Source organism: Myxine glutinosa, chromosome 3 (assembly GCF_964187855.1).
Source record: "Myxine glutinosa chromosome 3, kmMyxGlut1.1, whole genome shotgun sequence".
Classification (NCBI taxonomy): domain Eukaryota; kingdom Metazoa; phylum Chordata; class Myxini; order Myxiniformes; family Myxinidae; genus Myxine; species Myxine glutinosa.
In genome coordinates, this window is record NC_136263.1 from 32,060,562 (window position 1) to 32,086,124 (window position 25,563).

At 43.4% G+C, this 25,563-nt stretch overlaps 1 protein-coding gene across 1 annotated transcript in view; it reads right to left on the minus strand.

Moving 5' to 3' along the window:
- The window catches only part of CCM2 (CCM2 scaffold protein), a 50,915-nt gene extending 26,095 nt beyond the window's left edge, over positions 1-24,820 (minus strand). Inside the window, exon 1 of the mRNA XM_068111132.2 lies at positions 24,538-24,820. Within this exon, the coding sequence (XP_067967233.2) occupies positions 24,538-24,570 (33 nt within the window). The 5' untranslated portion in view covers positions 24,571-24,820. The remainder of the gene's footprint in view (positions 1-24,537) is intronic.
- Positions 24,821-25,563: the final 743 nt, after the last annotated feature.

The following is a 25,563-nucleotide window of genomic DNA, read 5'->3' on the forward strand; positions in this document are numbered from 1 at the left end:
TCTCTTGCTGCTGTTCCTTTTGTTCTGTTGCATCCTGATCCATTCTGTGTTATAGCTCTTCCACGAGGCTTAAGCTCATTCCTGAACTATGTATACAAAAAGCTGCATTTCTATTTTAAGCTGATTACCTTAAAATAAAGGCAATCAGCTGAAAATAAAAATAATTTTATGCTCAAAATTTGGCACTGCATCACTGGGGGTGAGGGTGGTGGAGGGATCCAAAACTAGATCGTGTTCAGACTTTAGTATCGACTATGCGGTCGCATGGGTTAGATTTCCCCTTGTATAAGGGTATTTGTCGAGAGGGAAGTCGTCTGGTAAAACGTGTGCCGAGGAGTCGGCACCTTAAAGTGGCATAGAGTAAGGCTGCGTTATGTAAAACCTCCTATAAAACAGGCAAGGCCAGGTGGATGACTTACGAGTACAAGAGGAATGGAACGTGCTTCGTGCATTAAAAGGAACATTACTCGGGCTGTTTGGCTAGTGAACCGCAAGGCATGGTAACAAAGTCGGCTATAGAGTCCTGGAGAGGGATGGAAGGCTTTTTACTGGGGCCACCCTGCATTGCTGCACAGCCCGAACGATAGTGCTGCCCATACGGCTGTGCATTAGGTGGTCTCAGGGTTCATGAGGGCCGTGGCCGCACTAGTGCGCGACATGTGGACACCGCAATCTTCTCGTCCCCTGACAGCATCGCTCCTGCCATCCTTTCTGCTCCGAGCTGCACTTCACTCTGTGTTAGGGAGACTTGTACGTACATATTGACTGGTGCCTGCCACAAGCCATCGTCTACCCCTTTATACTTAATGTAAGAGTCCGGTATTTTGGCACCATTAGGGGGTTCTTTATTTATTTCTCTTACACACGAGTTGTGACTTTTCACCCCTTACCTTCCGCATTTGTTTGTCCTCGTGTACCATATATGTCCATGTATTGTTGTCTCGACTCCCCGTGTCTCATTTATTTAAATAAACAATTTTAATTATAAGTAGCGTCTTCCGACCTTTTTGCCTCCTGCACGTTTTGCTGCCAGGTTCCGCTTTAATTTGGGCAATCCTTTGGGAAAACTGCATAAATTGAACGTGAAAATTTAAACACTGTTTTGGAATGCAGAGAAGCCTTTATCAAACCACCTGTTCAGTCAGTCTGTGTTAACAGTCCGTCTGATGTGACAATATGTACAAAGAGACAAGACAATAAGTACTGAAACATTTCACAGTGCAGGCCACAAACGATAAGTTAGACAAGATAATTTGGAATGGTAATCTTAGCTTTAGAAGCTGTAGGAGCAGAGCATGCACATTCCCACATAAAGAAAAACACAACCCGAAGAGGATAAAGACTTCCTGTGTAATAAAGCTATGTGTACATGGCAGGCATTGTCCTCTTCTTTTACCGGTTGTATAAGCGTTTTCCCTTAAACTGTCCTCAAAGCAATTAGTCATTTACACTAGTTTGATGGATCACTTTTCTTTTTAAAGCTCTTCATGTTTGTTGTAGGTGCTAATTGGTTGTCACAACACCATTAGTCACTACAATTGCTTTATGTCTCCCAGGACTCATAAACATACACTTAGTGTCACATTACATTTCTTCTCCAAGTAATAAATAAATGGCTATGCAACCGATACATAGAGTAAAAGCAACGAGTGAAATATAGCCATTCATAACAAGGATTTAATCAGCACTGAATTTCTTTCAAATAATTTGCCACATCACATCATTTCATTCAGAGAATAAAGGAAATTTAAAATTCAATTGCATTGTATTTCATTCGAGAAGCTATAACCATCATTAAAATGACCAACAAATGCAAATGGAGGATTCCTTCCATGACCACGTAATTGGCTTGCATATTTATCAGCAGGCTATATGATATAAAGCAAATTTGCAAGGAATTAAATTATGATCTACATATTAAAGAAGCCAAATTTCTCCATCTGTTTCTCTCTATCCGTCCATTGGTTGGACAGCTGGCCTGACTCCACCCACAATTGTCACCTGGCAATCGCCATTTTGATCACTACTTGTAGGCCTCACATTTCAGGCCGCTGGTATACATTTGAAGGCCAAACAACTCGTCTTCTATCATTAAATAAAGGTACATTTTGATTACAACCCGTGCAGAGGAAATGGGACCGAGTTGAGAGAGAGAGTTTGAGACTTGGGAGGGGGGGGGGGGGCAGGGGTTAAGGACTTTTGGTGGGTGTGGGAGGGGAGGTTAAGGAGTTTTGGGGGGAAAATAGTGTGGAGGGGATTTGAGAGCTTGGAATGGCCTTTGGGTTGAGAGGGGGAGGTTGAGGACTTGGGGTTTGGGAGGGGGGGGGGGGTGTTGAGGACTTGAATGAACATTTTACAGGTGCGGATGTTCCGTAGGTTCCTGCTGGTTATTCTATAAACTAATCAAAGCTGGGTTGAAATGTGCAATGATAAAATACATGTAGAAGGTGATGAAAGTGCCAGATTGTTAGTAATTCTTATATGCTCTGTAACAAGGCGACCGGAAGACTTTCTTCCGCATTGCTCCACGAGCTCAATTATTTATATATATATATATATATATAATATATATAATTTTTTTTTTGTTGTTACATCTGTGGGGGTAGGCATGAAATATCTCATGAGAAAGTTCAGAATGTGTAGGTTTTAGTATGGACCGTGTAACGCAAAGAAGAAACAATCTCCATGTACAGACTTGGCATTTAATATGGAATATTTTTTTTTTCTTGACTTGGGTTTACTTTCTGAACTCAGTATATCAATCTGGTGAGTTTCTTTTACCCTTCAGTGATGTCTTTGTTGAAAGAACCATGTCACTGATTGTCTTTCGCAGCAAGAAGTCAATAACAGGATTATATCACAGGTGGCGTGACAAAATGTAAGGACAGGTACATTTGACGATTGGCTTCACAATCGGGTATATAAGGGCTGTTGTGTTCTGTATTAGTGGAAAACAACTGCTGCACGTCTACAAAAGTTATTGCCGCTTCCTCTGGAGATGGTCCGTCAACTTGACAATGCTGTTTGTCATGGAGTGGTGGCTTTACTAAATTCTGGCATGAAACAGCGTGCTATTGCTCGGCAGTATGGCATCACTCAAGGTCAGGTGTCAAAGATCCTGAAACGAAATGCTCAGAGGGGTGTCCCTACTCCAATACCGAGGCCAGGACGTCCACGCAGAACCACAAGGAGAGATGATCGCCAGCTGCACCGGTTAGTCTGCAATGGCCGTACCAAGTCAGCTAATCGGCTTAGGGCTGAGTGGCAGCAACTGACAAATGTGCCTGTATCCAGAAGGCTAGTCAACCAACGACTGGTTCAAGCAGGCTATCGTGCCAGGCGTCCCCTGAGAAAGCCACGCCTGACCAGACAACACAGCCAGCGCCGATTGCAGTGGGCCAGAGAGCACCGTCAATGGCAGCCAGGACACTGGAATCATGTGACCTTCAGTGACGAGTCTACATTTCTGGTCTATCGTCAAGATGGCCGCGTCCGAGTGTGCAGACAAGTGCATGAAGCCCACAACGAAGATTGTATAGTGCCAAGAGTCCAAGCTGGAGGTTGTGGGGTGACCGTTTGGGCTGCTTTTCATGCAGGGGGCAAAATTGACCTGGTTGTTCTGAATGGAAACCTGAACCAGTTCAAGTACAGGGTCATTCTGGAAGAAACATTGCTTCCATTTGCTCGTGCAGCCTTTCGAGGAAACTTTGTCTTCCAAGATGCACGGCCTCATCGTGCTCGCATGATCCAACACTTTCTTGCTGACCGTGGTGTAGAGCATATGGAGTGGCCTGCCATGTCCCCGGATATGAATCCGATAGAGAACTTGTGGGCAGAATTAACGTGTCAAATCGACAACTTGGACAAGCAGCCCACCTCTGTGCGTGCACTGCAGCAGACTATTGTCACTGCATGGCAAGCGATTCCTGTCCAAACCTTGGCAAATCTCGTGAACAGCATGCCTCGACGTGTACGTGCTCTCCTGAATGCTCGTGGGGGTTACACGAAGTACTGAACTGTAATTTTACTGTCCGTAATCCCAGTCATAATTTAGCTTTTGTTTTTGTTGAAATTTTTTTTGGCTAATCTGCAAAATAAAGAGATACTTCTGGAAAACGTACAGAAGTTTAACACAGTACCGTCCGTGAATTGATATCCTTTGGGCCTGATCAAACTTGTCCTCCATGGGACTGTCCGAGGTCCCCAGCCGCTGTATCACATCATCCTCATAATCATTCCCCATCAATTCTGGCTCCGACAGGCCTTCTTTCCCAATAAATACCCGGTCCGGTTCCATTACTTGGACCCCCAATACCTCTACCCCCTATTGCACTGCACCATTCCAAATTCATCCCCCTGTTGAGGTGTTGTGACATCCACCCGGTCCCGATAAACCTCCAGGCCAGCATTTACCTGTGAATTTCCTTCATTTGCCATTCCCGGTGCAATTCCCAATTTGGCTTCCCCCGTTCTGATTCAAATTCTGCCACCCTTGGCTCCTCCTGAGCCCCGTTGGCAGCATTCTTTCGATCCTCCTCTAATTCTTCATTCGTCCGGGCATCCATTTTGTTAATCATTCGGTCAATTTGATTTTCCAATCGCTCACTCATCGTGTACATTTTATTTTCCAATCCATTTTTCATTTCCCGCATATTGTTATTCAATTGCTCGTTCATTCGCTCCATAAATTGCATTAAGGCCTGGTTATCGTTCAGGACCGCCTTGATAGCGGGGGTAGCTCCATCGCTATGCTCAACCCCAACTACCTCCGACTCACCCCCAAGGCTATCCGCACTTTCCATCCTTTCTTCCATACCGCTCACCTCTTCCATCCGTAAAGAAGAGGTCGCTTTCCCGCGTGGCTTTTACCAGGAATAAAATTTAAATTTTAACTGACGCGCTGTTCACGTCCCGCGCACCGATCAACTATTCCAAATTTATCGTCTCCGACCATGAAAATTTTGCGTCCAAATTCTCCACACTCTTGACACCAATTTATAACAGGGTTCTATCCCACCCCTGACTACCAGTTGTCGTGCGAATGCCCTCCGGTTAATACCAGGTCTCGCGAATGACCAGAACGGCTTCAACTGAGGCGACGACCAAATGCGGATTTTGCTATCAACCGCGGGAGGAAGAAGTGAAGAGGAAGAGGCGGAAGCGCTTACCGATAGCGATCCAACCACAGCTCCGATCCTGCAGGGGAATTAACTCAAAACGGAGACAAGATTTTGAATGGAAAGGGAAAATAATGCAAGGGTTTATTTACAAGGAATCGCGGGACAGGGAAATACGCGCCGGTAATAAAATGTCCTAAATCGGGATCCCGCACACCGACTTCCAAATACGAGACAGGGGAATGAATTGCAAGAATAACTGTCCGTCGTGTATGTGTGAAATGTGGTGCGGTCTCATCTGTCAGCAGTCTTGTCCACCGTCCAACACGGCTCCGAGTTCCGGCGCGAAGGAACCCTCCGTCCGCCTCGCTCGCACGCTTTGCCAGGCCCGCGCGGCCAGCACCGCTCCAAGCCGATCGCATACGAGGCCCCAGCACCACTCCAAGCTCCGAAGAACCGAGAAGGACTGCTCCAAGCACCACGCAGATGACGAACCAACGACTACCAGGACCTCTCAAGACGAAGAGCCAAGAGCCAAGGACGAACAATGACAAGCGAAGGACCAGCACGACTCAATCCCCCAGAGCGAAGCATCAGCACGACGCAATCCAAGCGCGAACCGTCAGCACGACACAATCCCCCAGAGCAAAGCTTCCAGAATCCTGCCAGCGAGTCCTTTTGAAACCTGGCATGTGACGTCAGTTCTGGCGCGCTACCAACCAGAGCCTCGTAGCTTCCTGCCGTCCACTGAACCTTCTAGCGCCTCCCCACGTCCCCGCCGCACCTCCCTCCAATCAACCATATGCTTCTCAGTTGTGTCTTCGTGCCTTCCGCACTGATTGGCTCCAGGCTCACGCCTTCCGCGCCAACCAATCACACGTTCCCTGTGGCGTGGTTACAGCTCGTCTCATGCGATGTTGCCAGGTGCGGCTGGCGGCGGCCGTCCGGCGGTGCCTTGATCTGGCTTCCTGCCCGTATTCTTCCAAGGTCATTGCAAGGGAAGGGGAATTATTTAATGTTGCACTATGGGCCTATCGAAGTGTTTATATGGGTATGCATTGCCATAAGGGACAAAGGTTTGGCGACAGGGGGGACGATGAACAAAGGAATCTTATCCATAATCCCTGCACTATTTAGCACGCCCTGCTCCTCATAGCGGGAACATCAATACAGCTTATCCCGACAAACCGGACTACACATAGAACTTATTACAGGGTAGATTCCCTATCGCGACAGTCGAAGCATGTTACCTATACAGTACAGATCTACCTGGCTCTAGCTATTCCATTACCCCCGACATAACAGTATTATGTTCTGCCATAAAGCCCAGATCGGTGGAGTGTTGCAGTGATGGTTGTCCTTCTGGAAGTTTCTCCCATCTCCACACAGGATCTCTGGAGCTCAGCCAGACTGACCATCGGGTTCTTGGTCACCTCTCTTACCAAGACCCCTCTCCCCCGATTGCTCAGTTTGGCCAGGCGGCCAGCTCTAGGAAGAGTCCTGGTTGTTCCAAACTTCTTCCATTTAAGAACTATGGAGGCCACTGTGCTCTTGAGAACCTTCAATGCAGCAGAAATTTTTTTGTAGGCTTCCCCAGATCTGTGCCTCGACACAATCCTGTCTCTGAGCTCTGCAGGCAGTTCCTTCGACCTCATGGCTTGGTTTTTGCTCTCATATGCATCGTCAGCTGTGAGACCTTATATGGACAGGTGTGTACCTTTCCAAATCATGTCCAAACAATTGAATTTACCACAGGTGGACTCCAATCAAGGTGTAGAAACATCTCAAAGATGATCAGGAGAAATAATAATAATAATAATAATAATAATAATAAAGGAGTCTTATATAGCCCCATCAAGCAGAGTAAACTACCCTCATGGCGCTTTACATTATCATGCGAACGCACACACACCGCACACACACACACACACAAACATACACACAACAGACACACCTTCACTCTTGCCCTATTCCTCTCCCTCCCCATTCAAAACCCACAGATGTGTACTCCCCCTCCTCCTCCCCTCCCTCCCCCGCACATGTACACAGACATACTCTCGATCTCTGTCCCACCTCAAACCAAAGGGAAAACATGACTTAGACTTTGAAAGACTTGTGAAAGAGATAGGTTTTGAGGGAGGTTTTAAAGGCAGGAAGAGAGTCAACATGTCGAACAGAGGAAGGCAAGTCATTCCAGAGCAGAGGTGCAGCAAAGGAAAAGGATTTCTCGCCAAACGACTTGGTGCTGGTGCGGGCGGCTCTAAGGTCATAGAGTCGTCGCTTGAACGAAGCCTTGAAATGGGAGGTACCTGAGGTAAATTTCAAGTGTCATAGCAAAAGGGTATGAATACTTACAGTCACATGAAAAAGTAAGTACACCCCATGTAAAGTTTTGACTTTTTCAACATATTTCAACATACAGCTATTTGATCTTCATTTCAACAATATCTATCTATATAATTATAAAATTGAAATCTTGCGTGTTTGTATGTAACATTCGATCGGTCCAGGGGCGTGGCTTACCCCTTTGAGAGAGTAGTAATATCCACCATTTTATTAACTCGCATAGCTTTGAGGCCTGTTTTGTAGGCCCGTGGTGTCTTGCTCTCTCTCTCAGTTTTATTTCAAATCAAATTCGATATATCATTTCATTTTTCACAGTCGCTAACATAGTTTTAGACTCGGTTGAAAAAAAACGGGAAGAAAATGCGATGAAAGTTTCCGTTTATAGAACGAAATGAATTCTGAAAGGCTTGTATCTTCAAGGCCATTGAGTCTGTTTCACGCCTTTATCTTCAATCTAAGTCGCCATCTGATTTCATTTTTATCGATGGTTTTAGACTCGGTAAAAGAAATAATTGAGAACATTCACGCACACACGGGAAATTGCAGAGATATATTTTAAAAATCGCGCCACGTTGATATACGAAAATACACCGCCTAAAATAACAGGCATACAGTATATATCTTCGTCATTTCATTCAACATTATTACCCGGAAGTAAAATATGTTTCAGGAAATTACCGAGAGATATTTCTTCGATTTTTTTTAATTATTTATATGCGCATACACTTTAAATAGGTTTAGTTGAAATCTTTAATTTTCACAATGTAATTTATTTGTCATTTGATGATCGACAAAACGATAGCACAAACACAATACTATTTGCAGGAAGAATGTCGTATCAACCCTCCGACGGCGCTACGGACGCGGACAACGAATCGCACCTCACGTCTATGGACGCGAATAGCAACATCCGCACGAATCAGTCATCAATGATTTTCATTGATGCGCCTGGAGGCACAGGGAAGACGTTTCTTATTAACCTGATTCTCTCTAAAGTGAGAGCGAGTGGAGAAGTTGCCCCCTGCGGTGGCCTCATCTGGCATAGCTGCTACCCTCATGCCTGGTGGAAGAACAGCGCACTCAAGGTTCCAAATCCCTCTGACACCGAGGGAAGATGGCGTATGCAACATCGATAAAAATTCCACTATCGCAGACCTCTTTCGAAGTACAAAACTCATCGTGTGGGATGAGTGTCCTATGATCAGGAGAGAGAGTTTTGAGGCTGTGGATCGCACGTTGCGTGATGTATGTGACAAAGACGAGCCTTTTGGAGGGATCTTGACGATATGCTGTGGTGATTTCCGTCAACGTGATCGGAGATAAGGGCCGAAATCACGTGTCACAGGTAAGTGATTTAGAACGCTGGAGAGGTGAGCCTTATGGCTTGCTGGCCCAAATAATCTCCCTGATGATGTCCAGCGTTCGCTTTAGTTCTATTCTCATATCTATTCAAACTGACATTGACCCAACGGGTCATGGGTCGTCTAGGGGTAGCATCATCATCATCATTGGTTGAGGGGTAGCATCATTGGCTGAGGGGTAGCATCATTGGCTGAGGGGTAGCATCATTGGCTGAGGGGCGACATCATTGGCTGAGGAGCGACATCATTGGCTGAGGAGCGACATCATTGGCTGAGGGGCGGCATCATTGGCTGAGGGGCGACATCATTGGCTGAGGGGCGACATCATTGGCTGAGGGGCGACATCATTGGCTGAGGGGCGACATCATTGGCTGAGGGGCGACATCATTGGCTGAGGGGCGACATCATTGGCTGAGGGGCGACATCATTGGCTGAGGGGCGACATCATTGGCTGAGGGGCAGCATCATTGGCTGAGGTGTAGCATCATTGGCTGAGGGGTAGCATCATTGGCTGAGGGGTAGCATCATTGGCTGAGGGGTAGCATCATTGGCTGAGGTGTCACATCATTGGCTGAGGGGTGGCATCATTGGCTGAGAGGTAGCATCATTGGCTGAGGGGTAGCATCATTGGCTGAGGGGTGGCATCATTGGCTGAGGGGTAGCATCATTGGCTGAGGGGCGACATCATTGGCTGAGGGGCGACATCATTGGCTGAGGGGCGACATCATTGGCTGAGGGGCGACATCATTGGCTGAGGGGCGGCATCATTGGCTGAGGGGCGACATCATTGGCTGAGGGGCGACATCATTGGCTGAGGGGCGACATCATTGGCTGAGGGGCGACATCATTGGCTGAGGGGCGACATCATTGGCTGAGGGGCGACATCATTGGCTGAGGGGCGACATCATTGGCTGAGGGGCGACATCATTGGCTGAGGGGCGACATCATTGGCTGAGGGGCGACATCATTGGCTGAGGGGCGACATCATTGGCTGAGGGGCGACATCATTGGCTGAGGGGCGACATCATTGGCTGAGGGGCGACATCATTGGCTGAGGGGCGACATCATTGGCTGAGGGGCGACATCATTGGCTGAGGGGCGACATCATTGGCTGAGGGGCGACATCATTGGCTGAGGGGCGACATCATTGGCTGAGGGGCGACATCATTGGCTGAGGGGTCACATCATTGGCTGCGGGGTGGCATCATTGGCTGAGCGGTAGCATCATTGGCTGAGGGGCGGCATCATTGGCTGAGGGGCGGCATCATTGGCTGAGGGGCGACATCATTGGCTGAGGGGCGACATCATTGGCTGAGGGGCGACATCATTGGCTGAGGGGCGACATCATTGGCTGAGGGGCGACATCATTGGCTGAGGGGCGACATCATTGGCTGAGGGGCGACATCATTGGCTGAGGGGCGACATCATTGGCTGCGGGGCGGCATCATTGGCTGCGGGGTGGCATCATTGGCTGAGGGGTCTTCTCCTCACTGCTCATTACTAAAAACTGCTCTTCTATGTGGGGATTGATAAATAAAAGCAATTAGAACCAGTAAATTTAGTTTTATATGGCATTTTGCCTCTCTATTAGAAAGTGAGAAAATTATATATCTTCGCCATAGGTTGACCTTTGACCCCCACTGTAACCATGGTAACCCCTTAATTATATATAATAACATTGACCCAACGGGTCATGGGTCGTCTAGTTGATAGATAAAGGTGATATAATATAACAAATATCATGAAACATTTACATTTTGTAGTCCTATTGTTTAATTTAAATAAACATATATGCAAATTTCACATGTGGAAAAAGTAAGTACACCCTTACATTTATCACCACTTCAAATACCTAAAATTAGAATCAGGTGCACCAGCTCAGGTACAAATGATTAGAACATCGTTAGAGAGGATCTTGGAGGAACCTGTCTTATTTAAACCTCAGACATTTCGTTTGGTTTGCTCTTTGTTGTTGAAGTGTGCGGCGTCACCATGCCGAGATCAAAAGAGCTCTCTGAGGCCTTCAGAAAGAAGGTTATCGATGCCTCCGTGTCTGGGAAGGGATTTAAAAAGATCTCCAAACAATTTGAAATCAATCATTCGACTGTCCGGAAGATCATCTACAAGTGGAGAAGATTCCAAACAACTGCCAACTTGTTCAGGCCAGGCCGCCCCAGCAAGTTCAGCCCGAGAGTAGACCGCAAGATGCTGAAAGAAGTCTCTAAGAACCCCAGAATGTCATCACGGGACCTACAGGTAGCTCTTGCCACTGTTGATGTCAAAGTGCTCGAGTCTACCATTAGAAAGAGGCTGCACAAATTTGATCTACATGGGAGGTGTGCCAGGAGGAAACCTTTGCTGTCCAGAAAGAACATCAGGGCAAGACTAAAGTTTGCCAATGAACACCTCGGCAAAGACCAGCACTTCTGGAACAATGTGCTCTGCGCAGATGAGTCAAAGGTAGAGCTATTTGGCCACAGTACCAGAAGACATTTTTGGCAAAAAACAAAGACAGCATTTGACCATAAGAACCTGATACCAACGGTAAAGCATGGTGGTGGAAATATTATGGTTTGGGGCAGCTTTGCTGCATCAGGGCCTGGGCAGCTCACCATCAAATAATCCACTATGAATTCTTCATTGTACAAGAGGGTGCTTGAGGATAATGTGAGGCCATCTGTTGGAAAGTTGAAGCTCAACCGAAGGTGGACCTTGCAACATGACAATGACCCTAAACATACCAGTAAATCCACCAAGGAACGGCTGAAAAGAAAGAAATTGAGGGTTCTGGAATAGCCAAGTCAAAGCCCGGATTTAAATCCCATCGAGATGTTGTGGGGGGATTTGAAACGAGCTGTGCATGCAAGAAACCCCTCAAACCGCACAGCTGAAAGAATTCTGCATGGAGGAGTGGGCAAAAATTTCTCCCAGTCGATGTCAGACTGGTGGACAGTTATAAGAAACGCCTACTTGAGGTTGTTTCTGCCAAAGGGGGCAATACCACCTATTGGAGCCAAGGCTGTACTTACTTTTTCCACATGCGAAATTTGCATTTATGTTTATTTAAATTATACAATGGACTACAAAATGTAAATGTTTCATGATATTTGTTATATTATAATCACCTTTATCTATCAATATTGTTGAAATGAAGATCAAATAGCTGTATGTTGAAATATGTTGAAAAAGTCAAAACTTTACATGGGGTGTACTTACTTTTCCACGTATGTCAATGTGATATTTCAGTTTTTCCTTTTCAATAAATTTGCAAAACTTTCTAAAATCCTGTGTTCTCTTTGTCATTATGGGGCATTGAGTGGAGATTGATGAGGGAAAAAATGAATTTAAACGATTTCAGCATAAGGCTGCAACATAACAAAATGTGAAAAAAGTGAAAGGGTCTGAATACTTTCTGAATGCACTGTAATTAAAAACACCTCACCACCAAGCAATTCAAAACACCTCACCATCACGTAATTCAAAACACCTCATCACCAACTAATTAAAAACACCTCACCACCACGTCATTTAAAAACACCTCACCACCACGTCATTTAAAAACACCTCACCACCACATAATTGAAAATACCTCACCACCACATGATTCAAAACCCCACCAGATTATTAAAAACACTTCACAACCATGGAAACAAAGGTTTCAGGGAGTAGTTCAGTGACAACAGACACTGCCCAGATATGTAGATATCTATCTATAATTCCACTAATCTCTGTGTGTATGTTTGTTTGTATGTTTGTATGTTTGTATGTCTGTGACCGCTGTTTCTCGACAACTACCGGTCCGATATACTTTAAACTTGCCAGGTATATTGCTGGGGACCCGAGGATGTGCCTTTTCAAGGTTTGAAATTAATCGGACAAGTAGTTACCGAGCTATGTCCAAAAACGATTCAACCAATCAGAGAGCAGCGAGCTATCACGTGTGCCGAACGTGGCGAACAGACTCTGCCTCGGACGGCACATTTGAGAGCGTATTCATTTATTTCACGTTGGCAAACTATGTTGGCGTTAAACTATGTTTTAAAACTAATTAAAACTACTTTGCGATTCATCGTAACTGCGATTCGTAACTGCCGTTCGCTTTGGCTTTGCGAATGGACCAAACCATTTCATGTAAATAGAGGGGGGGGGGGATTGTCACCGTACTCGCAAGCCGTTCGCTTTGGACCAAACCATTTCATGTAAATAGAGGGGGGGGATATAATTTTAGATATAGATATAGTACGGGCATGCCCTAGTATAGATAAATGACTGTACCTGAGTTGCTGTTTTGTCATGGTTTACACCAATCATAATTCAAACAATCATAATGCACAAAAGTATTTGTGATATACGTGATATTACATTTTATAAACAATTGAAGTTGAAAACTTAAGTTAAAAAAAAAAAGTTTCCCAAAAAAATTCCCCCCAAAAAAAAAATTGGAATTTTTTTCAAAAAGAATACTCTTAGGACATACCGACGGGAGAGATAGGTGCATACCAGAAGTTTGGTACGATTTCACAAAAGTTTGAGGGAGTAGTTCAGTGACATCGCAACGCAACGCAACGCAACGCACACACACACACACACACACACACACACACACACACACACACACACACACACACACACACACACACACACACACACACACACACACACACACACACACACACACACACACACACACACACACACACACACACACACACACACACGATCAAGGCACCTCCTAGCTTTAATGGTGAGCACCAGCCACGGATTATGTCTCACACAATAAAAACCGCATAACCGCAAGGAACCAACAGCCTGTCTGCCACACAGACCATCGTTCCCGCCAGTGCAAACCAAAACCAGGGGGTGCGGTGCGATCGGCGGGGATAATAATCAACGACATAACAGCGTGACGAGTGCTGTCCCGATCTCCTGTGGACCGAAGTCCTAGACCAAAGCTTTGCCACGGATTATGTCTCACACGGTAAAAACCGCATAACCCGCAAAGAACCAACAGCCTGTCTGCCACACAGACCATCGTTCCCGCCAGTGCAAACCAAAACCAGGGGGTGCGGTGCGATCGGCGGGGATAATAATAAACGACATAACAGCGTGACGAGTGCTGTCCCGATCTCCTGTGGACCGAAGTCCTAGACCAAAGCTTTGCCACGGATTATGTCTCACACGGTAAAAACCGCATAACCCGCAAAGAACCAACAGCCTGTCTGCCACACAGACCATCGTTCCCACCAGTGCAAACCAAAACCAGGGGGTGCGGTGCGATCGGCGGGGATAATAATCAACGACATAACAGCGTGACGAGCGCTGTCCCGATCTCCTGTGGACCGAAGTCTAGGACGCTCGTCACGCTGTTATGTCGTTGATTATTATCCCCGCCGATCGCACCGCACCCCCTGGTTTTGGTTTGCACTGGCGGGAAAGATGGTCTGTGTGGCAGACAGGCTGTTGGTTCTTTGCGGGTTATGCGGTTTTTACCGTGTGAGACATAATCCGTGGCAAAGCTTTGGTCTAGGACTTCGGTCCACAGGAGATCGGGACAGCGCTCGTCACGCTGTTATGTCGTTGATTATTATCCCCACCGATCGCACCACACCCCCTGGTTTTGGTTTGCACTGGCGGGAACGATGGTCTGTGTGGCAGACAGGCTGTTGGTTCCTTGCGGGTTATGTGGTTTTTACCGTGTGAGACATAATCTGTGGCTGGTGCTCACCATTAAAGCTAGGAGGTGCCTTGATCAACTTAATAGACGAGTTTGGTCCTCATTGGTTAGATTTTTTGCAGTGTGCCGCCCTGTCGCGACGCGTAGAACTGCATGCAAATCGGACCTGGCAGGAGTAATGCCCTGCCGGTGGATTAAGGGGTCTCACTCCTATTAAGAGGAGTGGTCCCAACTGTATGACCATGCATTGTGGCCCTTCGGGGACATGATGCATGCGTTTGAATGACCATGTGCTTCCCCCTCGGGGTTGAGGCGCATGTGTATTGTTATGGGGACAGCCTTGTTGACGTTGTGCCTTGACCATGGGGTCAAGGTGCACGTCCGAGGCTGTTCAAATGTTTGGCTTTTTACCTTTTTTCATCGTAAAAAAGGCAGGCCTTCCGTGTGGGCCCTAAACACGCGTAGAACTGCATGCAAATCGGACCTGGCAGGAGTAATGCCCTGCCGGTGGATTAAGGGGTCTCACTCCTATTAAGAGGAGTGGTCCCAACTGTATGACCATGCATTGTGGCCCTTCGGGGGGCATGATGCATGCGTTTGAATGACCATGTGCTTCCCCCTCGGGGTTGAGGTGCATGTGTATTGTTATGGGGACAGCCTTGTTGACGTTGTGCCTTGACCATGGGGTCAAGGTGCACGTCCAAGGCTGTTCAAATGTTTGACTTTTTACCTTTTTTCACAGTAAAAAAGGCAGGGCTTCCCTGTGGCCCCAAAACAGGTTAATAAGCCCGAAATCTGGATTGGCGGCTCTGCTTGATGTTTAGCCAATGGGGACCAAAGAATAAATCTCTGTCTGTTGACAGGGGACGGAGGTGACGCTTTGGTCTAGGACTTCGGTCCACAGGAGATCGGGACAGCGCTCGTCACGCTGTTATGTCGTTGATTATATATATATATATATATATATATATATATATATCACTGCTAATGTATAATATATTTTTGAGATAGAAAAATAACACTTGCTTTGTTCCTTGTTTGATTGATTTGTTTTAAAAGATAAGTTTAACATTTGAAATTGAAGGGAATATGCCCCTATAATCTAGAAATGGCAGCATGTAGAACCCATACTTTTTACACTTAAAGACTAAAATTATAAATATCAATGGAAAACAAAGAAATAACCACATCACAATTACCAAGCTGAAAGAGGTAAATAGTGTGTTACCTAAACAGTTAAGTACAAAAATTGAATGAATTATACGATTAAAACTTGTTTAAAATTTGAATAGAGAAATTGAAATTTCATCAACTTCATTCATCGACTTCAGTTCAACCGCATATTTATCAATTATCCCTGACTTGGAAAGCTTTTCAACAAAGAAAAGAAAAAAAACACCAACTGTGACAAAGGTACGTAGTCGCCTTAGTGGCAACTAGCCGGCACATAACAAAGCTGCTTTCCTGCATAGAAAATAAACAGCTGGCAAAGAGGAACCAAGAAGACCACACCCTGTCTTAGCTACTGTATAAAGCCAAGAAAACACAAGAGGTTGCTGAATTTCAAGTTGCCAAGCAAAACTTTATATTTTCTGCAGAATTGTACTCAAACAAGGCCAAAAGCATGATCGTCAGCAAATGACACTTTTTGATAAACAAACTTATTTGTTTATATTTTCCTTACAAGTTCATCGTTATTTATTCAACATGGGACACCGTTTGATTTTTAGCACCTTCAAAATCGAAATAAAAGCTCTTTGGGAAGGAGGAAAGGGATACACAGGTTTGACACCGATGAAACTGTGACTAAGACCAACACACAATCTGCTATTCACACATCTTTACGAGAAAAGTAAAGACCACCACATTGGTAAACCACACAAGACCTCATCACTATTGGCAGGTTAACACTGAAGTATTGGTAAGCCACATACAGGGTCATGGGAAGTTTATCAGTTATTGGCTGTAACACGACAATGCAGGAATGGCTGCAGAAATGAATTTCCTTGCGTTTGTCCGTGTGCAAAAACTGCTCCAACAACCAATCAGAGGATACGATAAATAGCGCCGAATCGCTTTATTGCGAGATGTTCTACAGACAATGTGCAAATTAATTTATTTTTCAGATGAGCACAGGTTTAAGCTCACCTGGTACAAAAAAGGTGATTATCTGCATATTTACATTCAGTTTGCTCAATATCAGGTCCACTTTCATTCATGGGTTTGAGCTAGTTACCTTGCTTGATGAATGCTTAGACCAGAAGTATATTTATTACCTTTACTACCAAAGGTAGAGGAAGGTTATATTTTCACCCATGTCTGTCTGTTTGTTTGTTTGTCTGTGGGCAGGATGTCTCAAAAGTTATGGTCAGATTCAGATGAAACATAGTGGACAAGTTGGGTGTGTGACAAGGACGAATTGATTCGATTTTGGCAAAGATCCAGATCCTATAATTTTTTTGAAAGCGATTCTTCATCATTGAGAAATAGGACCAAAAATAATATGTAGCACATTATCTGAAAAAGCTGTTGACGGATTTGGACGAAACTTTGTGGACAGGTTGGGTGTGTGACAAGGACAAATCGATTCGATTTTGGTGAAGATCTGAATATGGATTCGGATACGAGAATTATTTAATTTTTAAGTGATTCTTCACCATTGAGTGACACGGCTAAAACCAATACACAGCACGACATCTCAAAAAGTTATGGACGGATTTGGAGGAAACTTGGTGGACCGGATGGGTGTGTGACAAGGACGAATCGATTCGATTTTGGTTCAGGTCCGAATCCAGATCTGGCCTATCAGTGGGATACAAAACATAAACTGTTCAGCCTGGCGGAGATATGCGCTCTCCTGAGTGCCGTTCTAGTTTTCAATGTATTTGAAATCTTGTTTGCAGAAAAACTGGAAATGGAAGCAACTGACCTGTGAGCAGTTAGACACGAGAATGCAATCAATGGAGGTTGGTTTCTCTTAGTGCAATATCAAATACCGTTCCAGAGGGCGCTAACCTATACTGCCATGTGGCCAAGTCATGAGCAAATATAGTCCTGCAATCATTTTCATTTTATATTTTTCCTCGTGAGCTCAACGTTGAATTAGTCTGAGATATTCACAATATGAAGCTCTGTGCCAAATTTGGCGATTCTAACCGCCCTCGTCGAAATATTCTGCCAACAAATGCAAACAAATACACATAGGGGATCATCGCAATACTGACACACTCGGCCTATGGCTGCATGCGTGGAATAAATGGCACAGAAATTAGTCCACAGGGAAGTCTGTCCAACTATTTCCTCTGGTTAGAAATGCAAGGGAAAGGGGGATGACGAACTTACCTGGACGGCCTCCACCCGACTTCACACCTGGATAAATTAACTCAAACAACACGGAATTAAAATGTACAAAAATACCGGATTTATGCAGGAAAATGTCAGTAACAAAGAAAACACGATAAAACTATATTCCTAATTGGAGCGCGCCCACACAGACCCGAATCCAGACAAAGGATAAAATAACTGGAAAATAAATAGGTGTGATTTGTGGCACTTATCTCCAATCAGCTGTTGTATCTCGTCAGGAATCGTCAGAGGCCTTGGCGGGAAAATCCACTTGCTGCACTGCGTGGGCGCGCCAAAACGAGGAGGGAAAATGTCGGCACATGACCGTTCACCACCAGATTCAAAACGAGAAGGGAGAATGTCTGCCGTTCCACCTATTTTGTACTTCAGGCTCTGATGTCATCCCACGACGTCTCCGTGTCCACTCCTATCAGCGAGTCTCATCTTAGCAGTCTCTGTGCCAATCGAATCCCTGCCAATCACTGCTCTTTGAGGCGTGGCTTCACGGAGCTTTTGTGCCTCTGCGCTCACCAAGTCGGTGTTATCAGCGATAGTGCTTGATGCCTGGTTTCTGGTTGGTTTTTAATTAGTGTGGTTAATGGCCGATTTCTTACTAGGTGTCTGTAGTGCAGTGTCATGAGGAACACAGGAAAATATTACAAAGGCAATTACATACAGGGGATTAATTTACCCATAATCCCTCGCTAATTAACAAACCCCACCCCTCTCATGGGGACGAAGATACACTTACACGACATCCGGTCTACACAAATTTCCTACGTATGATACATCAAGGTTTCTTCTTCTTCACGACAGTCTGAGCACACTAATCTATACAATTATACTTGGACTAAGGTATTGCCCACCCCCTACAAACGTAACAATATAAAACAAGTTTGGTGAATTTCTGCAAAACCATTGAGGAGGAGATAAAAAGGTGTATTTACCACTCACAATGTAAATGAAAAATGTGCAAACATTTCCAATCAGTCACCCGGCCTTTTTCATGATGAAAGCTCCCGAACTGACTTTCCATGTGATCACAACACGAGCGCACAACCCACCGCAATCGCCAACACATCCGGCTGTTGGTAATGGTTCAGAATCCTATCCGTATTTCATTGAAAGTATTAAAAATAAAAAAAATAAAAAAATAAAGACAGAGATGCAGACATAGTTATAAAGAAATTGTGTTTCATTTGGTGGATATACAATACTCCCTACCTTGTTTCTAGTTTTTGGCATTGTGAGCCATCCCCACATCTTAATACTTATTTATTTTCTATTAAACGTATTACTTCTTTGAAGTACAAATGATGAACAGAGGTGGAGGTGATCACCATAATAGATGGACAATGGACATGAGTCTCACTATTTAATGATACATCTGGTAAATACATTTCTCACAATACACTTCGTTTCACAAATCAAAATAATTGCATCGAGTACCGAGGAAGTAGCCATAGCAGAACGCTTCAGTAAAGCAGACATTCTCATCTACGAGTACCATACTCTGTTACAGGGCGTCGGTACCGCCAAAGCAGTTTCTTGGCGAGGGGTATACTATGTAATTTGCCATTGTCTTCCCAGCAGTAGTTAGGTCAGGAATTTGTAATTTGCTCATGGTGCCGGTGATAGCTCGCCTACTCTTTGCCAAGGACACCGTGGGATCTTTGACATCCACCAACTCATGCCGGCAGACCGGATGCCAGTTCACTGTCCATCCGATGGATAGCACACACATTGATGAATCACCGTGCCTGTGAAACACCAGGATGGCAGTTTATAGGTGGGTATGGATTCAAACCCAAGCTAGGCAGCTTAGGGGTGAGTGTGTGTACCTCTAAGCAATCCTCCCAACCCAAATAAGACATACAAACTGTTAAGTTAATGGTGATGTAGAATGGAAAATTCACCAATAAGTCCTTGCTATTCTTAATAACGTCCCCAAAATGAAAAACCAGCCCAGGAGAGGTTTTCTAACTGCTGAAGAGGTTGATGACACCACTTCACATCAATGTGTCGACGATAATTCAAAAAGAGGCGTCTGTGCTGGGATATAAAATTTGGTTGATCATGAAACAGAGTGCAATGAAGAGGAACGTGATATGTATCATGATATGAGGGGAATAGAGTATGTCACTGGTACGATGTCTTTTTTGTTACGATGGTACGATGTACGACGTCACCTAACCAACTTATCCACCTAGTTTTGTCATAACTTGTCCATAACCTTTTGAACTATAACGGCGCTCAGTAGCGAGCATACCTCCACCAGGTGAACACTTTACGTTTTGTATCCCAGAGTAGATCAGAAAATCACAATACAGATTCACATTTAATCAAAATCATCCGTCCACAACATTTTGAGATATCCTGCTGTATATCGTGTTTGACCCCATCTCCCAATGGTGAAGAATCACTTAAAAAATTATACTAGCCGGATCCGGATCTTCACCAAAATCTAATCTTTTCGTCCTTGTCACATACGCTACATCTCTGCCAAATTTCGTCTGAATCCGTCCATAACTTTTTCATATATACTGTTCACAAACAAACAGACAGACAGACAGATAGGGGTGAAAACATAACCCCCATCCACCTTTGGTGGCGGAGGTAAATATCGTGCTTTATATCGTTTTTGGCCCTATCTGTCAACAATGGTGAAGAATCACTTTTAAAAATTTTTTTTAATTCTCGCATTTGGATCTTCAGCAAAATCGAATCAATTCATCATTGTCACACACCCAACCTGCCCACCAGGTTTCGTCTGAATCTGTCCCTAACTTTTTGATATATATCGTGCGATATCATTTTGCTCTATCTCTCAACGGTGAAGAATCACTGAAAAAAATATTGTATCCAGGTGTGGATCTTAATCAAAATCTAATCATTTCGTCCTGGTCACATACCCAACTTCTCCACCAAATTTTGTCCAAATCCGTTCACAACTTTTTGAGATATCCTGTTCAGAGACAAACAGGGGTGAATACATAACCTCCGTCCACCTTCGGTGGCGTAGATACTTATAGCAATACTAAAAGTACATCTTTTAACACCTACAATTATTCCCACCTTGTGCAATCGGGTACAAAAACGGTTTTTTTTGGCCAGTCTTTTGCAAAAATCTGGCCATCTCTGACGTTTGACTCAATGGGATTTGAATAGATACTAGGGCATTGCCCGTACTATATATATATCTAAAATTATATCCCCCCCCTCTATTTACATGAAATGGTTTGGTCCAAAGCGAACGGCTTGCGAGTACGGTGACAATCCCCCCCCTCTATTTACATGCAATGGTTTGGTCCAAAGCGAACGGCTTCCGGAGTTTGGTAAAGAAATCGCCATCGCGTGCACAAACGCGCAGGAAAGCGAATGAATCGCAAATTCGTTTTTATTAGTTGTAAAACATAGTTTAACGCCAACATAGTTTGCAAACGTGAAATAAATGAATACGCTCTCAAATGTGCCATCCGAGGCAGAGTGTGCCCGCCACGTTCGGCACACGCGATCGTTCGCTGCTCTCTGATTGGTTGAATCGTTTTTTGGACATAGCTCGGTAAGTAATTGTCCGATTAATATGAAACCTTGAAAAGGCACATCCTCGGGTCCCCAGCAATATACCTGGCAAGTGAAAAGTATATCGGACCCGTGGTTGTCGAGAAACAGCGGTCACAGACAGACAAACGTACAAACGTACAAACGTACAGACAGAGATTACTGGAATTATAGATAGATATAGATTATTATTTTCAGGTTGTCGATGATAACTAGCCTACCTCTTCATGAAATTAACACAAATTGATTATTATTCAACCTACCTCTTCAAGAAATGAACAGAAATTGATTATTATTTTTCAGGTTGTCGATGATAACCAGCCTACCTCTTCATGAAATTAACACAAATTGATTATTATTCAACCTACCTCTTCAAGAAATGAACAGAAATTGATTATTATTTTTCAGGTTGTCGATGATAACCAGCCTACCTCTTCATGAAATTAACACAAATTGATTATTATTCAACCTACCTCTTCAAGAAATGAACAGAAATTGATTATTATTTTTCAGGTTGTCGATGATAACTAGCCTACCTCTTCATGAAATTAACACAAATTGATTATTATTCAACCTACCTCTTCAAGAAATGAACAGAAATTGATTATTATAATAATTAATTTTAATCAAGAAAATTTTTATTTTTCAGGTTGTCGATGATAACTAGCCTACCTCTTCATGAAATTAACACAAATTGATTATTATTCAACCTACCTCTTCAAGAAATGAACAGAAATTGATTATTATAATAATCAATTTTAATCAAGAAATTTTTTATTTTTCAGGTTGTCGATGATAACTAGCCTACCTCTTCATGAAATTAACACAAATTGATTATTATTCAACCTACCTCTTCAAGAAATGAACAGAAATTGATTATCATTTTTTCAGGTTGTCGATGAAAACTAACCTACCTCTTTGAGAAATTAACAAAAATTGATTATTCTTTTTCAGGTTGTCGATGATAACTAACCTACCTCTTCGAGAAATAAAGAGATATAGATTATTATTTTTCAGGTTGTTGATGCTAACTAACCTACCTCTTCGAGAAATGAAGCGAATTTTTTTTTCTGGGTTGCCAATAATAACTTACCTACCTTTTCGAGCCATGAACAGAAATTGATTATTATTTTTCAGGTTATCGATAACTAACCTACCTCTTCGAGAAATGAACAGAAATCGATTTTATTTTTTCGGGTTGCCGATGATAACTTACCTACCTTTTCGAGCTGTGAACAGAAATTGATTATTATTTTTCAGGTTGTTGATGCTAACTAACCTACCTCTTCGAGAAATGAAGCGAATTTTTTTTTTGGGGTTGCCAATGATAACTTACCTACCTTTTCGAGCCATGAACAGAAATTGATTTTATTTTTTCGGGTTGCCGATGATAACTTACCTACCTTTTCGAGCCATGAACAGAAATTGATTATTACTTTTCAGGTTATCGATAACTAACCTACCTCTTCGAGAAATGAACAGAAATTGATTTTTTTTTCAGGTTGCAGATGATAATTAACTCACCTTCCTCTCCGAGACATGAACAGAAATTGATTATTCTTTTTCAGGTTGTCGATAACAAACCTACCTCTTTGAGAAATGAACAGAAACTAGGTTGCCGATGATAATTTTCTCACCTACCTCTCCGAGACATGAACAGAAATTGATTATTATTTTTGAGGTTGTCGATAACTAACCTACCTCTTTGAGAAATGAACAGAAACTAGGTTGCCGATGATAATTTTCTCACCTACCTCTCCGAGACATGAACAGAAATTGATTATTATTTTTGAGGTTGTCGATAACTAACCTATCTCTTTGAGAAATGAACAGAAACTAGGTTGCCGATGATAATTACCTCACCTACCTCTCCGAGACATGAACAGAAATTGATTATTCTTTTTCAGGTTGTCGATAACAAACCTATCTCTTCGAGAAATGAAGACATTGATTATTATTTTTCAGGTTGTCAATAACTAACCTACCTCTTTGAGAAATGAACAGAAACTAGGTTGCCGATGATAATTACCTCACCTACCTCTTTGAGAAACGAACACAAATTGATCATTATTTTTCAGGTTGTCAATAACTAACCTACCTCTTTTAGAAATGAACAGAAATTGATTTTTTTTTTCAGGTTGTCGATGATAACTAACCTACCTCTTTGAGAAATGAACAGAAATTGATTTTTTTTCAGGTTGCCGATGATAATTAACTCACCTACCTCTTTGTGACATGAAAAGAAATTGATTATTATTTTCAGGTTGTCGATAACTAACCTACCTCTTCGAGAAATGAATAGAAATTGATTTTTTTTTTCAGGTTGCTGATGATAAATTAACTTACCTACCTCTTCGAAAAAGCCACCGTGGGATCTTTAACGTTCCCAGCTAATGTTAGCAGACGGACACCCGGCTTAAGGCCCATCAAAGAGACGGTGATTCAACACCCTGCCTGAGAAGCACCAGTTTATTTTGGAAGTTGGCGGGAATCGAACCCATACGAGACAGCTCAAACTGATTGACTGCAGTAAGAACAACATAGGTATGCTTGCAGAATATCTATGTAGGGTTACCCAGTGTGGCAAAACTTTTATCACTGATGTTAATAAAATCAGGAACTGTTTCATTTAGAAAAATATAGCTATAAATAAATAACAATTCCATCTGGTCAAGGGGAAATACAGTGATATAATAAACAAATAAATATTGAAAAATAAAACACACAGAATGCTACACACTGACACTCCAGGTTGAAGAAACTTGTGAAAAATTGCAAAAATAATTTTTAAGGATCTTTTGATTTGAATAAATTTGTACAATTTCGAGTACGAGATGACGTAATCAGTTAAAACCGCGCCTGTTGAACTCTCGACCCAAGGCACAGGATGGGTTGTGGACACCTCGGTGATCAGGGTTTCCCATCTGGCGATGAGGTGAAGTCCACGCAGTTACCGTTTAACCGCGAAATGCGTCGGCCGTCGGTCGACACGTTATCGCCACAAGGAAATCTAGGCGGTGTATAAAGATTGCAGCGCGTTCTCCATATCAGGAGTCGAATTCAAAAAAAAAAAACACAAGGTAGTTTTCCTTCACCAGTATAAAAAAAACAAGCTTTATAATTAACAACTTACTTTCCTCTTCCTCTTAACCTCTTCATGTTCCATCGTCAACAGCGTCCGTTGTGCCTGGAGCCACACGCCAGAATAACGTTCCGCCCGCAAGTAGCCGGAGGACCATTCATGGTTTAGCTGGAACTTCTGTAGCACGGCCGATAAACCAGGCTCGTCATAGTTACTCGGTACCTGATCCACAGACTACTTCAATCCACAACAGGCAGCGGGGACTGCCATATTGGGCGCGGCTTGCTTAACGGAACATCCTCCCCCCTCGCAACGTAAAAACATTACCGACACTTCCGCCAAGCGATCACCTCATACATTACATGTTTCACATTCCACTGTAAAGCATGCTCATACCGATTACCGTCTGTCTATTTCTCAATTTTACCTTGAAAGAAAAAGATAAACATTCAATCACTACGTATCTAAATCCGTTTGAGTTGTGATGTATAATTCCCCGTTGAGGCGGTGTAACCGGCGTAAGCACCTCAACTGATATATATATATATATATATATATTTTTCAATCATTTAAGCAGAATGAAAATACATTTTGCCCGACAAACCTGCACTAAATCGTCATTCAAACGAAATCAGATAGCGATGCGCTGAATAGAGTGGAAAATCGACAGCTATCCGAAAATCGGAAGAGTTCGGTCAAGCGGCAACTGAGCGCCATGTTTTATCCAACAGCGACAGCGATCCAATTGTGTTATGGAGCGGGAGGGACATTGCAACTGCCAATCAGTACATGTTTAACAACCGATAATTTTTACAACCGTTTTCTAAAGTATTTACGTAAAAGTGTTTGGGTGGGTCCTAACGTTTTCTTTTATATAAATTTCAACTTCCAAGGACGCCCTAGACATGAATTGGAGAAAAGGAAATATTACTAACACCAACAGGAATGATAATAATAGCACAAAATGACAAATATGGTATACGACTCGCATTGGTACCCTGCAATTCAGCTTTTCTAATCCTGTTTGCATTTGGAAGAAATCTAATATTGTTTTCTAACATTTTTTTGTTGGGGGCC